The 14722-nt window shown below is 37.9% G+C and overlaps 2 protein-coding genes across 2 annotated transcripts; both read right to left on the bottom strand.

Annotated features, from left to right (window-relative positions):
- Positions 1–519: 519 nt before the first annotated feature.
- Positions 520–3072, bottom strand: LOC117637007 (DEAD-box ATP-dependent RNA helicase 21-like). Its single transcript, XM_034371739.1, has one exon. The coding sequence runs from the start codon at positions 2971–2973 to the stop codon at positions 799–801; it is 2175 nt and encodes a 724-aa protein (XP_034227630.1). The 5' UTR covers positions 2974–3072; the 3' UTR covers positions 520–798.
- A 5690-nt stretch (positions 3073–8762) lies between these two features.
- On the bottom strand, positions 8763–11703 carry LOC117637787 (WAT1-related protein At1g43650). Its single transcript, XM_034372805.1, has 7 exons — positions 11480–11703; positions 11336–11398; positions 11140–11256; positions 10789–11035; positions 10485–10643; positions 9284–9435; positions 8763–9151 (listed from the first exon to the last, which is right to left on the bottom strand). Exons 1-7 carry the CDS (start codon positions 11680–11682, stop codon positions 9031–9033), a joined length of 1062 nt encoding a protein of 353 aa, XP_034228696.1. The 5' UTR covers positions 11683–11703; the 3' UTR covers positions 8763–9030.
- Positions 11704–14722: the final 3019 nt, after the last annotated feature.

Below are 14722 nucleotides of genomic sequence, written 5' to 3'. Positions count from 1 at the left end.
CAGGCGCATAAGCAAAATGATGTGCCAGCTTCACCTGGAAATCACTTTTGTATTTTCTTTCCATTGGTTGGCCCAATATGGACCAAATGACATGAAAATCAAAATCAAATAAGAATTCTCGTAAAAAGATTTCTCAATAAGCAAACAGAAAGGTGAAAGAATTCAAGGAAAAAAAAAAAAGGAATGTTCAACTAAGGTACCATAGAGAAGACAACACCTTAATATCAAATGTCGTCATCAAATTTAGCATGCACAAAAAAAGTCCAAATATCAAACAATGTCGTCCAGCGAGGTGGTCCAGCAGAATCTTAAAGATCTGTTGCCAGGGACCTCTAGGACGGAGGTGACCACCACACTGTGAACATAATACATACAGAATACATAAAAAGTATACACTAGCGGCTTTAATGTTCTATTTGTGCATTCAAATGAGATATGCCAGCAATATTTAAAGGATTTGTGCTCCCACCCAATAAAGTAAACCAGTAATTTGCACAAATCAATGAAGAGAAAAAAATGAACACTCCCAACTGATAACGTCATAAACAATTTACTGGTTCTAACTAGTCATCAGGACTAACAACATTGTTTCATAAGAAAAAAGTCATGACATCAATTTGCCAATTACAGTACAGCAGAAATATTCATAATCAAAATTATAGATAAGCACAATCCCATTCAAAGTAACTCACTTCTTCAGTTCCAGCAGTAGGCAAAGATGTCTCAGCCACTAAAACAGCATCACATTGCATAATAAGTTGGGCCCTCTTTTGAAAAGTTTGTTTACCTCCTAGCTTCTCAATGAGTAAAAATAGTGTCATTACGCCTAGGTGGTCTATCAGGAACTGAACCGGGTTTGAACTTTGAGGCCTCATGTTTTGCCAGTTCAGGAGGAACATGACTATTACTCTGAATGAGCATCTGCTTGAGATCATAAAAGACTTCGGTGTCATGCATAGTCAAAAATGTTGTGGCCACACCAGTCTTCCCTGCCCGTCCAGTACGTCCAATACGATGCGTGTACTGTTCAATATTCCCAGGCATATCATAATTAATAACATAGGCCACATCAGGTATGTCAATCCCACGTCCTGCAACATCAGTTGCAACAAGGACATTGTATTTCTTGGCTCGAAAACCATCAAGGCTAATTTCTCTCTGCTCCTGTGACTTACCCCCATGCAAAGTGGTCACACGATATCCATTCTTATCCAAACTCTTGGCAACATAGTCTGCATTCTTCTTGGTATTAACGAACACAATAGCAGTCTTATCACCAAGTTCATCAAGCAACCTCTTTAACCTCTCAAACTTCTCAGATTCCTTGCTCATGATCACATTCTGAGTGATCAAATCAGTTGTCTTTCCAGCTGTGCCAATCGTGACCACAACAGGATTCCTCAAGTACTTCCTAGCAAGCCGCTCTACAGCAGGCGGCATTGTGGCACTGAACATATACGTGGTTCTGTAAATCTTCTTCTCATCAAGCTCTTCGTCCTCATTCTCAGGTTTGAAATTGCTGGAAGGCATTGCATCTAAGACACCTACAACCTGCGGCTCAAACCCCATATCAATCATCCTATCAGCTTCATCAAGAACAACATAATTGCACTGGTTAAGAACAGCATAACGCCTCTCCAGGCAATCAATCAAACGCCCCGGAGTGGCAATTACAACCTCACAGCCTTGCCTAATTCTAAACCCTTGCTCCTCAATCGACTGCCCACCAACAATGGAAACCACTTTGATACCCAAGAAATGCGCAAACTTGACAGTCTCATCCTCAATCTGCTGTGCAAGCTCACGAGTAGGCGCCATAACAACAGCATACGGTCCTTCGGCCTCATTCTCCTCACTAATGGGAGGCAACCTCGAAATATAAGTCAACATAGGAAGAACAAAGGCAGCAGTCTTACCCGAACCAGTCTCAGCAATGCCAATAACATCGCGCTGCTGCAGCCCAAGTGGAATCGCCGCCATCTGAATCGGAGAAGGCTTCTTGTAACCAGCTCTCTCCACAGCCTTGAGCAACTCCTCACTCAATCTACTCTCTGCCCAACTCCTCATAGGCCTCGGAATCCTCGACCCTTTATATGAAATATTGAAATCCTCCCGAAAAATCCTCCAATCCCTCTCAGTCATCTCTTCAAGCTTCTTATCAGTCCAATGGCGATCGACCCTCATGTCAAAAGTATCGTATAATTCTGCAGCCTCCTCCTTGAGCTTCTGCGCCATGGCCTCCTCGGGCTTCTCCTCCACGCCCTCCTTCTTCCGGATCTCCTCCCTCAGCTCCCTCTCGTACTTCACAGCCAGCTTCTTCTGCTCCCTACGGTCCATCCCAGCCCGAAACCCTCGGCCAAACAAGAGCTGGGCCTCGTGAGGGTTTTGATACAAAGCATTCATATCCCGAGAAGTGTCCTCCGTGTTCTCCCAATCGAAAGAGAACCGAAACTTCTCGCTGGGCTTGATGACCCGCTTCTTCGGCTTCTTCGATCCGAGATACTGCTCTTTAATGGCGTCCAGCTCTTTGTCTCGCTCGCGCTCTGCTAATTTGTCCAAGCGGGCACGCTCTCGAACCTTGGCCTCCTCCTCCCGCTCCCTATCTCGGTCGCGGTCGCGGTTTCGCCGCTCCGAATCTCGTTCCCGGTCTCTGTCTCGGGAATATCGGTCCCTGTCTCGGTCCCTATGATCTCGATCTCTGTCTCTGTCTCTGTCTCTGTCTCTGTCTCTGTCTCGGTCCCGGTCCCGGTCGGAATTGGCGGTGGCTGTGGGTGGTGCGGCGTCGGAGGAAGGGCGGGAATGGGAGAGATTGGAGAGAACATGACTTTGACGGCGTTTCTGGTCTTCGGTTTCTTCTTGACGGCGTTGGAGGGCTAACTGCTCGCGTTGGGCTTTCGTCAAGAAAACGGGTTTTTTGGGCGGCAACGAAGAGGAGGAGGGTGCTACGGGAACGCTATCTGCTAAGCGTTTCATTGTGTGAGAAAAACGGAAGAGACAGTGGAAGGGGATTTTGAGTCGCAGGGTTAAGGGTTTGGTGGAGGACGAGGAGGGGAAATTTGCGATTAAATCTATTTGGGGAAAAAAAATATCGAATAATATATTTGTTTATATAAGGTTAACTTTGAAACCAAAAAAATTCGAAAAAACAAACAAAACTATTTTGACATGAAATTAAAAAGATGTTTACTTTTGAAATTGACAATTTGTTGGTACGAGAGAATATTTGAGGGAATTGAATTTGAGAGTGTGTTTTTCCATCTCAACAAGCTTTTATTTATAGAGAACAATATCCTAGTTCTATATGGAGAACTGCGTGAAGTCTCCTAGTTCTATATGGATTATAACTTAGGCCCTCAACTCTCCTAATTGTAAATGGAAAGGATATTGGTTTTTTCACAATAAAGAAGGAAGCTAATATTGTTTTTTTGTTAGTAATTTCTTTTTTAATATAAGTGATAATTTAAAGTATAAAGGGAAAGAATTTCTCACACATACTACTAAATTGCGATGAGAATTCGAATCTTATTGACTCCACCCACAATGATTTCTAATCAAGAAGCTTGCGGCAACTTGACCATTAATTTTAACAAAACCATAAGAAATAAATGAAATAATTAACTTAAGCTGGTGGAATCCATCCATATTCATTGGAAGTTTTATTTTAATTTTGTTAACCTTCCAAAACTCACTCAAGAAACTTATAATATGTAAAATTGCTTTATTAACTTGGGGGACTTATTATTTAAAAAGTAATTTATTCTTTTGATTAAAAAAAAAAATTTCAAACATGTTGTAAAATATTTTTCTAGAAAGGAGAAACTATGTTCCAAATTAATTAACAAAGCGAGCGTTCCAAGAGTATAATAACTCTAGCATTATTTAATTATTTTATTTGTGCTTTAAATATCAGCAATAGTTGTTCAATAGTACATTTCAATTTAGTTTAATGGTTCAATTTATTAAAAAAATTTGGCAGCTATTGAACTGAATTGCAGTTTCACTTGCACTGATGTAGTTGAATATCTTACAAATTAAAAAGTATATTTTTTGAATAATAAAATTAATTACGATAAAAATTATACAATTAAAATAATTTCAAAGAAATTTTAAAAAAAAGACCAATTTTAAATAAATATAATTAATAACAAACGCAGCCACCATAAAAAAGATCAGCAACAAGAAAGCTGTTGACTAAAAATTATAAATGAACAAAAAAAAAAGGCCATGCAATAGCGGGCAATAAAGGTAGACCCAATGCCATCCCAAAAGAAAGCCGCTTAGGCCAGACCCAAGTATTGTTAATAACACAACCCAAAAGTGTCGACTTGAGACCCAAAAAATTTACACACCATTTCTACAATACAGACCCAACGTTACCCGATAAGAGAGAAAAAATATTGAATTTATATTTTTTTAATGATTGGATGGTTGGATTGAACACCACGTTCAAACCCCTCACCCAAATCCCCCTCCCATTAAAGCAACTCCACTGAGCAGCTGAGCCCAAAGCAGGGGGGGAAAAAAAAATTCGTTCCAGCAATGAGCCCAAGCCCAGACTGGGAGTGGGTCCCACCAACTCGGGCTAGCCCGAAGGCTAGTTCAGCCCGAGATGAAGCCCGAGTGTTGTGACGTCAGCGCGACGCAAGCTCCAATGGGAAGAAGCCACGTGTCAAGCCACCAGCGCTCCGATCAGCTTCTCTGAATCCAATCCAACGGCTGGCATTTTTTGGGCAATAAAATTATGAAAAAAATCAAAAAAAATTTAAAAAAATTCTGATTTTTTTTTTCTTCTATAAATACCTATCAATACACTTCACTTTCAACACCAATCCTCATACATTTAATTATACTTCTACTATTATTCACTCTTTACTCAACATTTTCCTTTCTTTCACCTTGTATTTTTACTTCTTATTTTTATGGCTTCTTCTATCGAAATCGGAGGGGCTTGGAGCACCATGAAAGATGTTTCCTTGTGTGAGGCTTGGCTCCAAATTTGTCATTGTCCCATGTCCGGCAATGAGATTAAATTTTTTCATATGTGGAAAAAAATTCATGCCGAATTTTTTGAAAAAATTCCGGGGTCTACTCCTACGGAGATGACATTATCTAGTAGGTGGAAAATTCTCAATAAAGAGTTGGGAAAATGGAGAGATGCCTTCGCAAAAGCGATGGACAACTATAGAAGCAGGGAAAATCGTACTAACGAGGTAAGTATTTTATAATTTTTGTTTTATTAAGTTTAATCTCCTAATATATATATTTTGTTAATATTTATTGCATTTTCAATATTTTGTTAATATTTCTTGCATTTTAAATATTTTGTTAATATTTCTTGCATTTTAAATATTTTGTTAATATTTCTTGCATTTTAAATATTTTGTTAATATTTCTTGCATTTTCAATATGTTGTTAATATTTCTTGCATTTTCAATATGTTGTTAATATTTCTTGCATTTCCAATTGTTTCTTAATTTTCTTGCACTTCTAATTTATTTGTAAGGTTAATTGCATTTCCATTATTTTTTTTTTTTGTTACTTGCATATCCAATATATTTTAAATATTTATTGCATTTCCATTTTTTTGTTAAATAGATGATTCAAGCACAAATGTGGTTCGGTGCAACCGGGGGTGGCAAAAAAAGTTTCAACCATCATGAATGTTGGGAGGTGGTGAAATATTGCAAACGCTTCATAATTATTCCGACGGGTCCCGCCGTTGTGTTAAACGAGACGCCACTCCGTGATTCAATGACATCGGATTCACCTCTCGATTCCCCTATGAGTCAAGACTCACCCATCGAAAAGGAGCCGAGGCCCATTGGCCGAAAGGCCGCGAAGGCAAAGAAAGCGGGTAATTCAAGCAATAATAATTCAAAGTTTTTGGAGGAAATTGCAAGGCAAAACGGCATAAGAATTGAAATGGAGCAAAAACGCCAAGATAACGAGTTGGCCCTTCAAGCTGAGTATGCACGAGAAAGGGAGTATTTGCGCAAAAAAGATATGGACAAGACGGATCGGGAAACCATGGCGATGGATACAAGTCATATGTCCCCTGAAACAAAACAATTTTGGAAGCTAGAACGAAGGGATGTTATGAGAAGAAGACTTTTCCGGGATGATGGGCCTAGCAACACGGATTGGTTAAATGATGGAAACCATTAAATTAGTTAGCATACCTTTTATGTATTTGTATTTTTCATGTTTTCTATTAAAGTTGTTGTAATTCATGTATTTTATTTTAGTAGTAGTAATTCTTAATGACTTGTATTAGATTTCTTTATTTAATAAACAAAGCATTCAATAAAATACCTTTTTATTCAACATATTCCATACTTCAAACAAAACAAAATTAAAATAAAAAAAACTACAAACAAGGCACAATAATAATAACAAACCACAACCAAACCATAATAAATAAAAAAAACAACACAACCTAACCATAACTAAATAAAACATAACCAAAGCATCTATGCTCCATCATTCATCTTCATTGCCTTTCACCGCCCATAGATGCTCCATCAAGTGAACTTGACGCATTTCATGAATATACGAAGATTGCATCTCTGTATATCGATCTATCATTCGGGTCATGAAATGACCATCCCTCACCAACGGTTCCGGCTCAAACGGTTCTCCACTTGGCCCCATGGGCCTTTCATAAATCCGTGTCAAGGCCGTGTTCATTGGATCCGGTTCGTAGACCTCTAAAGCATCATAATCGTACTCATCCTCCACAATCATATTATGGAGGATGATGCAAGTCATCATAATGCTTCTGAGGATCTCCTCATCAAACATACGGGCCGCACCTCGAATAATCAACCACCGAGCTTGAAGGATGCCAAAACACCTTTCGACATCTTTCATGTATCCTTCTTGATAGGTAGCAAATAATTTTTGCTTCTGGGATCAGGGATTCGGAATGGATTTGACAAAAGTGGTCCACCTCGGGTAGATGCCGTCAGCTAGATAATACCCCGTCTGGTACACTGTATTGTTGACTTGATAGGTGATATTGGGGCCCTGGCCTCTCAATACATCGTTGAAGACCGGGGATTGACCCAGCACGTTGAGGTCATTTTGGGATCCTGCAACTCCAAAGAAGGCATGCCAAACCCATGTGTCGAAGCCAGCAACGGCTTCAAGGATGATACTTTTTTGGCCTTTTCTATTTCCGTAATCACCTTGCAAGGCAGTTGGGCAATTCTTCCATTGCCAGTGCATGCAGTCGATGCTACCAATCATTCCTGGAAATCCTCGAGCTTCGGCTTTTTGTAGAAGCCGTTGGAGGTCCCTGGGAGTAGGTCTACGCAGGTAGTCCCTAGTGTACAGAGTTTCAACAGCTTGACAAAATCTTACCAAAGCCTCCAACGTAGTGGACTTCCCCATCCGGGCAATCTCATCCACCTGATCAGCAGATGCTCCATACGCCAACATTCGTATAACAGCTGTAAGCTTTTGCTCCGGAAGAAGCCCCAAAACCCCAGTAGCATCACACTTTTGAACAAAGTATGCATCATAATTGCAAATATCATGCATGACTTTATTGAACAAATGGGGTTGCATTCTAAATCGCCTTCGAAAATCAACATTAGAGTACAAAGAAGTTGGGATAAAATAATCTTCCAAAAGATTCTTACCCCGAGAATGCCTATGTCTGTCCACATTCCGGCGGCGGCCGACTTGTGAACCACGGCGGCGACCTTGGTTCTCTTCATCTTGCAAAGCCACTGCTATGACAACTTGTTCATCGACTTGTCTCTGCAACTCATTGATTTCATCTGCTCTACGGTTTCTCTCATTTGTTTCTCGCTCTTGCCTCTCCAAGCATCTCCTAAAATCTTCCATTGAGAATGAATGGAGTATGAATTCTAAACTCTGAGAAATGAAAATATAGAAAGATGTGGTGTGAGAGGTATGAGCTGAGCCTCTGGTTTTATAGAAAATTTTGGCAAGATAGACATGCCACGTGGCTTGATTTGATTGGATGAAAATCTTATCTGAAATTTGAAATTCATCCGAAATTTGAACCCAAATTTATCTGAAATTTGAACCCAAATTTATCTGAATTTTGAATTTTGAAATTCATCCGAAATTTGAACCCAAAAATTTATCTGAAATTTGAATTTTGAAATTCATCCGAAATTTGAATCCAAAAATCTTATCCGGAAATTTTATCCGATTATGAATAGTCTTGACACGTAGGAACCCGGAAATCTTATCCGAAAATATTATCCAAATTAATTATTTTCATTAAAAAATTTGTGAAAAAAACAAAAAAATGAATAGTAATTGCCCTTAGCCATGGCAATAGGTGGAAACACAAAATACTATTTGCAAGGGCAACTACTATTCACGTGAATAGTGGCTGTCATAACTCCTATCTTGCCATGACTAAGGGCAAATGGGTGAAGTTGCTCTTATTATAGCATCTCCCTAGTGCCTAAAGCCTTTATTAGACCTAAAGCTTTTATTTCATGAACAATTGAACCATGTAAGCTTTTTTTTTTATACCAAAAAGAACCATGCAAGCTTAAATTGGTGAAACAAGAAGCTGTTCGCTATTATATAGCTAAAGCTTTTTCTATAGATATTTGAGAAGCATGATATCATATTCACTTGTCACCAATGAGACAAAAGAGGGGTACTTGCACGAAAACATTTTGAAGTTTAAATTAGTGAGTGTTCTAGATTAATCCAATGATTTTATTCATGTATCACGTGACCACGAGTAAAAAATGAAAAAACCAATTTGAAAATGTTCCAAAAATTCATAAGTACACATCTCATTTAAAAATGGGGAATCTAGCACAAACAAAGCCTATATACATTTAACTTTTGCAACACAAATTTAGACAAGAAAAAGAAAATAAAGGGAAACTTTAGCCCTCGATTGATAGTTACAAAAAGAGATGATTACTGCTTTAATCAAATGTGTGTTCATGACAAACATTCATCGTGGGAATGCCTTTTATTCATCCAATCGAATTTGCTACAATCCCATCCCCATCGACTAATAATGCACTCTCATACCACTTCCTCCTTGCTTTCTTGTTTCTGTTCACTTTCTTCGCTTTTCCTGTCCTCTTTGTCCTTTCCCCACAAAACGCTATACAGACCCACAACAAGCAACACGCCTCCACCAATGCTGCAACAAATCAACCAAGACAAGTCTCATAATTCTGATTTTGTTAAGATTACTCCCTGTGATATTCATTCGTTACCAATCATAGTTAGATCTCCGTTTAAATGGCCTATTATATAAATCGGTGGAAATTACCTTCCCCAGTGAAGGGCTTCTTTCCACATGATTGCTGAGAAGATGGCTGTTATAAGCAGTGCTAAAGGAGTGAACATTGATGTGAAAACTGGGCCTTTCTTCTCTATGGCCCAAACTTGCAGCCAGTAGGTAATTCCAGTCACAATTACACCCTGCAACATCACCCATCGTCATGAGACACTACTTATATATATCTATATCTATATCTATACTATTATTAAGAAAATATTCAGACAGTATAAATTTCAATTATGTCATTCTTCGTATTAAATGAGGGCTTGTTTGGTAACCGTTTTATTTTTAATTTTCACGTTGTAGTAGAGAGAGAAGTAGAAAAGAAAAATAGTTGAGGGAGACTGATAAAAGAACGTAGGGAAAAATGAAAAGTAAAAAGTAAAAAGTAAAAGTTATAGAGACTCCACATCTCTCTTTGCACGGAGCTGCCAAAATATTAAACCCCAAACCCTTATTTCACTCTTTTCTCCTTATATTTTCCCTATATTTCTAACAAAAAAGTAAAAAGTAAAAATTTGAACTGAAATGTTTTTTTTTTTTTTTTTTTAAAGCACATGAGCTTATGATAAGTTTAAATACCAAAGCAATATATTGAATAAATCATACCACACCCACTTTCAATCTCCCACTTCCGAATTTCTACTTTTTTCTCTTCCAACTTCTACAACTTCCATTTTAACTTCTCTATGGTGTTTTCTAGTTTCTATTGTGCATAGACATGTTACATGTTACATGTACATGTGGAAAAAATTTATATACATATAAACAAGAACCAGCTGTCAGTATTTGATCTCATAATCACATAGATGATGACCACTGTGTTCATATCAATAAGTCAAAAGATGAGCCTATCTCTTTGGAGGGAATATGAACCACATATAAATTTACCCAAGAAAATTTCTAAATTGTACCTTCAATAGCTTAATTACCAATCTAGCCGACATTATACAAGTGGCTCAGTTAGAACTTAAAAAGAAATTCATCATTTGTTTTGCGTATAGATGGAAGTGTTTGCCCGTAAATTTATACGTACTCGTTGCTTGAAAAGTTATATGGGTGCATACAACGTCGTTCTCACAACAATTTCTGTATGTTTATCATGTGATAGCTTAGTACGAGAGAAAAAAGTTATGCATACTCGTTGTTTTTTTTTCCCCTCCTAGTTGGGTGGATAAAAATGACTTACACAATAGAAAACAGAGAGAAGATGAATGTCCCATCCAATCTTCCAAGCTGATGGGTTTCTCTCAATTGCAATGGCCAAAAATGATGATTGGATGCAGCTAAAGAAGCATTGCAGAGTGGTAAGCCTGAACTTTGCCGGATATTGCTTGACAATGGGACCCTAGAAAGGAAGCACTAGCTAGTTCAAGGGCAATATAAAAACTATATATATATAAATTCTATAAAAGAAAATAAATTATTCCAGCTTAATTAAACTGTTTAAAATAATAAATAAATAAATAATGCTAATGATTAATGATGTGCACCTGCAAAATTAGCCACAAAGACCAGGCAGTATTGGCTGAAATCATGAACAAGGAACCTTTTATCCAGTCCACTCTGGAGGAAGATGATGAGTCTGAAATTTGTGTCTGATGATGTGATGGATACCAATTCGTGAACTTTATGGAAGGCCCCTTAACTAAAGCAAACACCAATGCCCCTGAAAGGCTTGTGAGAGAACCCAACACCTTGGCCACACCATACAAATGTTTCATAGAAATGCTTTCCATCCTGCCCAAAAATTTCAAAACCATTTGTGTTTCAATGACATAAAAAGAAGAAGCACTTGATCCATGTAATTAGCTAAATATCATAGTTAATTATTAAATAATTACCTTAAAAAAACCGCCATGACAAAGGTAATTGCTGGAATTGTTGTGGTGGTGGCTGCAGCAAACGTTGCAGAGGTGTAGTTGATTGCAACATAGTAAAGATTTAAACTCAGGGTAATCCTGGAAAAATTATTATTTATGTTAGAGAATTTAATTGAAATATTGTTGATGAGGAGAGAGAGCATAACCAAGTTCGTACCCAGATAAGGAAATGAAGAAAATCTTGCAGAGTAAGGTGTACGAAAGAGGAGCGTCTTTTGAACTGAAAATTCAGAAGACAAATTAAACCACCACTGAAAAGTGTAGAGAGATGTATGCTACAAATGGAAGCTTATGAACAAACCTTTCAAAGAAGAAAGCAAATGGAGCCAAGGCGAGAGAGGCGAAAGCTTGACGATAAACCACAAACACAAAAGGGTTCATTCCCTTGGCCATTGCTGCCTTAGAGAACAAGGCCATACCTGCATACACAAATTGTATGAAGAGCATGGCAATATAAGGCTTGTGCCTCTCCATTACCAGAGCATAACCAAGTAAACTCTTCATGTTGTGGTTTTATAATTTAGACGTTCATCTGTGGCATCTAATTTGAGGAGCTTCATCTTTAATATATAGAGAACGGTTGCTCTCTTAACCTTGGCTTTGCACCAATTGGCTTTCACACACTGTCCCTACTGCTTTTTTGTTGTTGTTGTTTTTGTTGTTTTTGTTTTTGTATGAATACACATACGTGGAAGCATTTCGTGGCAAGACTGACGTGTCATAATGTTAATTTGAACTTTTGTTTTTCTTAGCGACGGGAACTTCTGGTCCTGTGGCCTAAATAGACACATCATAATATATGGCATATGTGTATATGATAGGACAACATTTCCCTCTGGTGGTTCGACTTGGATTAGATTAGAGTTGAGTCCAGGTCAGTCCTTTATGTTATGTGACATTATATTTTAAGATAGGGTTAATTATAGTTAATTATCATATTGTTACACTCTTAGAGTATTTCCACCCATTTGCCATGACAAAAGGCAATGGGAGGCAAAAGCTATTACTATTCACATGAATAGTGCATGCCCTATAAATTTTTTTGTTGGTTTTCCATCCATTGTTATGGCAACCTAAGGGCAACCATTATTCGCATGAGACATGAGGAGATGAATTTGTATAGAATTTTGGTGTGGGAAGTTAAGAATATGGTTAGGTATTTATTTAAAAAAATATTAAGAAAATTAAGAAAATTATGGTATTTTTTTTCAAATTTTTTTGTTATTTAAATTAGCTGCTGACATCATCATTAAGTTAGCTTGCCCAGGCTGGTGGAGCCCATCTCTTGGCAAGAATGGGGCACTAAAAACACAAATGGGGGCCTACCTTTTGCTCGGGTTGGGGTCTTCTGTTGGAAGTGCTCTTAGGCCCTGTTTGGTGGGTTGGACTAGATGAGACTTTTTCAATTAAAATGGACATGGGTCTAGTCTGTTGTTTGGTGGACTTAATTGCATCACACACTAGCTTGGACTTAAATTTTTGTTTAGGATATGAATCTAGCATTCGAAATTCTATGGTGAGGGTGTCACATATGAACTTTTCATGTGAACCTTTATATTAACCACAAGATCATTTCATTAAACTTAAGTGAAGTTACTATTCAGATGAATTATGTGGCTAATATGAATGTCCACATCTATAGTCCATATATGACACTCTCACCATTGAACGACTCATATGCTGGATATCAAAACTCATGTCGAGACATGGGTTTCGAAGCCTCTCTTCGTCCGCTACCTCTTGTCGAAGGTGAAGTCTCCCTTGGTGTCGTCTCCCTCGCATTGTCTCCCTCTTCGCGTTATCTCTCTTAACCATTTCACGTCGTCTCTGCTCTCTCTCCTCTACTTTCTCATCTCTACTATCTTCTGATTTTTAAAACTGATTTCTCCGTTCTTGTTTCTTTGGATCTCTTTTTTTATTTTCGATTTTATTGTTAAATATTGAGTGTTGTAGTTTTTTGGGTTTGATATCTTTAAAAAAAAAAAAATTCATTCATCTTTTTGTTTCCCAAAATAGTCTGATTGCATTTCTGGGTAGTTTGGTTTGTTCCTCTTTCAGATATGGTTTCTCATCCAAAATTTGCATAATTCCTATATTTTTTTATTATATATAAATGTTTTTGGTTTGTATTTTCTTGGATATGAAAAAGGAAGAAAGATATTGAAGAAAAAAAAATAAAAGAAACACTAAGGCAAAAAGTTGGAATTGCATATGATTATTGTTAGTCAAAATAATATAATAGAATTTGATTCATTTAAAAAAGGGTTAATCGTTTTATTAGTCCCTAAACTTAAACCTAATTTGCATTTGAGTACCTCAATTTTCAAAATGGTTCCCGTGATCCTTTAACTGCACTTTCGTTAGAACAAATAGTCCTGCCGTCAATTTTGTCAACTTTTTCTGTTAAATGTAGGGGCAAAATGGTATTTTTATGTTAAAAATTTAATGTGGAAAAAGACTTGGAATATGGAGGTTATATATAGTTTCCAACTAAATAGTTGTTATTTATAAAGTTTTAAGAGATTATTGAAAGTTTCAATAAATATAAGACAACCACACCTTGTTGCCATCACAACCACCTTGCCGCAATTACGACCACCTTCCAATATTGTAGTAGAGGTAATGGTGGTGGTGGGGATGGTTGTGGTGACGATGGTGGGGTGGACTATATAGTAATGGGTGGTAACCACGGAAAGATTGTGGTAGTAGAGGTGGTGGTGGTAGGTGGTGATAACAATGATTGTGGTGGTGGGGACGATTGCAGTGACGACTATGGTAAGGTGATGGTGTTGGTGGCAGTGGAAGTGATGAGGATGGTGGAGGTGGCAAGGGTGTTAGAGGCGGCTATGATGGTGGGGGTAGTGGTGGTTGTGATGGTTAAGGCAATGTGGTGGTGGTGGCGGCTGCGGCGAACATAATTGTTATATTTTCTTAAAAGAAAAATACTAGGCTTACCACATTTTTATACCACATTGTATATCACCTCTCTATAAAAGGTGGACCCATTGGTAAGCTCTACCTCTATTAGAGAGGTGGTACACAATGTGGTATAAACATGTGGTAAGCCTAGCATTACCCTTCTTAAAATTCTCACTGTCTTAGAATTTTAGGAATTAATTACAACTATTTGGATGAAATATAAAGTTGGGATGTATGAATCCAAACAAGAAAAATGATGTATATCAATTTAGAAATTCTTTGAGAAAATCCTATGAAAAAAAAGACTAGAAAAAAACCCTAGCGGGGGTCGGCGACTTTCCTCCCTTCCCCCTCTCCTCTCCTCCTATCCTCTCTCATCTCCTCTCTTTCCCCCCTTTCCCCCTTATTCTTCTTTGTTAGTTTGTTTTGTGGTGTGGAAACCAGTTGCTATGAAACGATATCATCGTCGTGATAGTCGCCGTATTTTGGCTCATATACACAAGGATTTGACTTTAGTTGTCAACCTTTGACATGAGTCTGGAGTTGTAATGACAAGAAGATGTCGGGCTGCGTGGGGTTCAACTTTAACCGGTATGGCGCTATGACTCTCTTTGGATTGCCTAGG

Source organism: Prunus dulcis, chromosome 8, assembly GCF_902201215.1.
Source record: "Prunus dulcis chromosome 8, ALMONDv2, whole genome shotgun sequence".
Classification (NCBI taxonomy): domain Eukaryota; kingdom Viridiplantae; phylum Streptophyta; class Magnoliopsida; order Rosales; family Rosaceae; genus Prunus; species Prunus dulcis.
Note: the sequence above shows the minus strand (reverse complement) of the source record. Positions and strands in the feature narration are given on the sequence as shown.

Bases quoted from the DNA above. Each gene is read 5' to 3' on its own strand.
- LOC117637007 (XM_034371739.1), bottom strand. From the start codon at position 2,973: ATGAAACGCTTAGCAGATAGCGTTCCCGTAGCACCCTCCTCCTCTTCG.
- LOC117637787 (XM_034372805.1), bottom strand. From the start codon at position 11,682: ATGAAGAGTTTACTTGGTTATGCTCTGGTAATGGAGAGGCACAAGCCT. The intron at 11,399-11,479 runs GTTTGTTCATAA...CTGAATTTTCAG, and splicing joins TTTGCTTTCTTCTTTGAAAG to TTCAAAAGACGCTCCTCTTT. The intron at 10,644-10,788 runs GTGCACATCATT...CTTCCTTTCTAG, and splicing joins CTTTGTGGCTAATTTTGCAG to GGTCCCATTGTCAAGCAATA.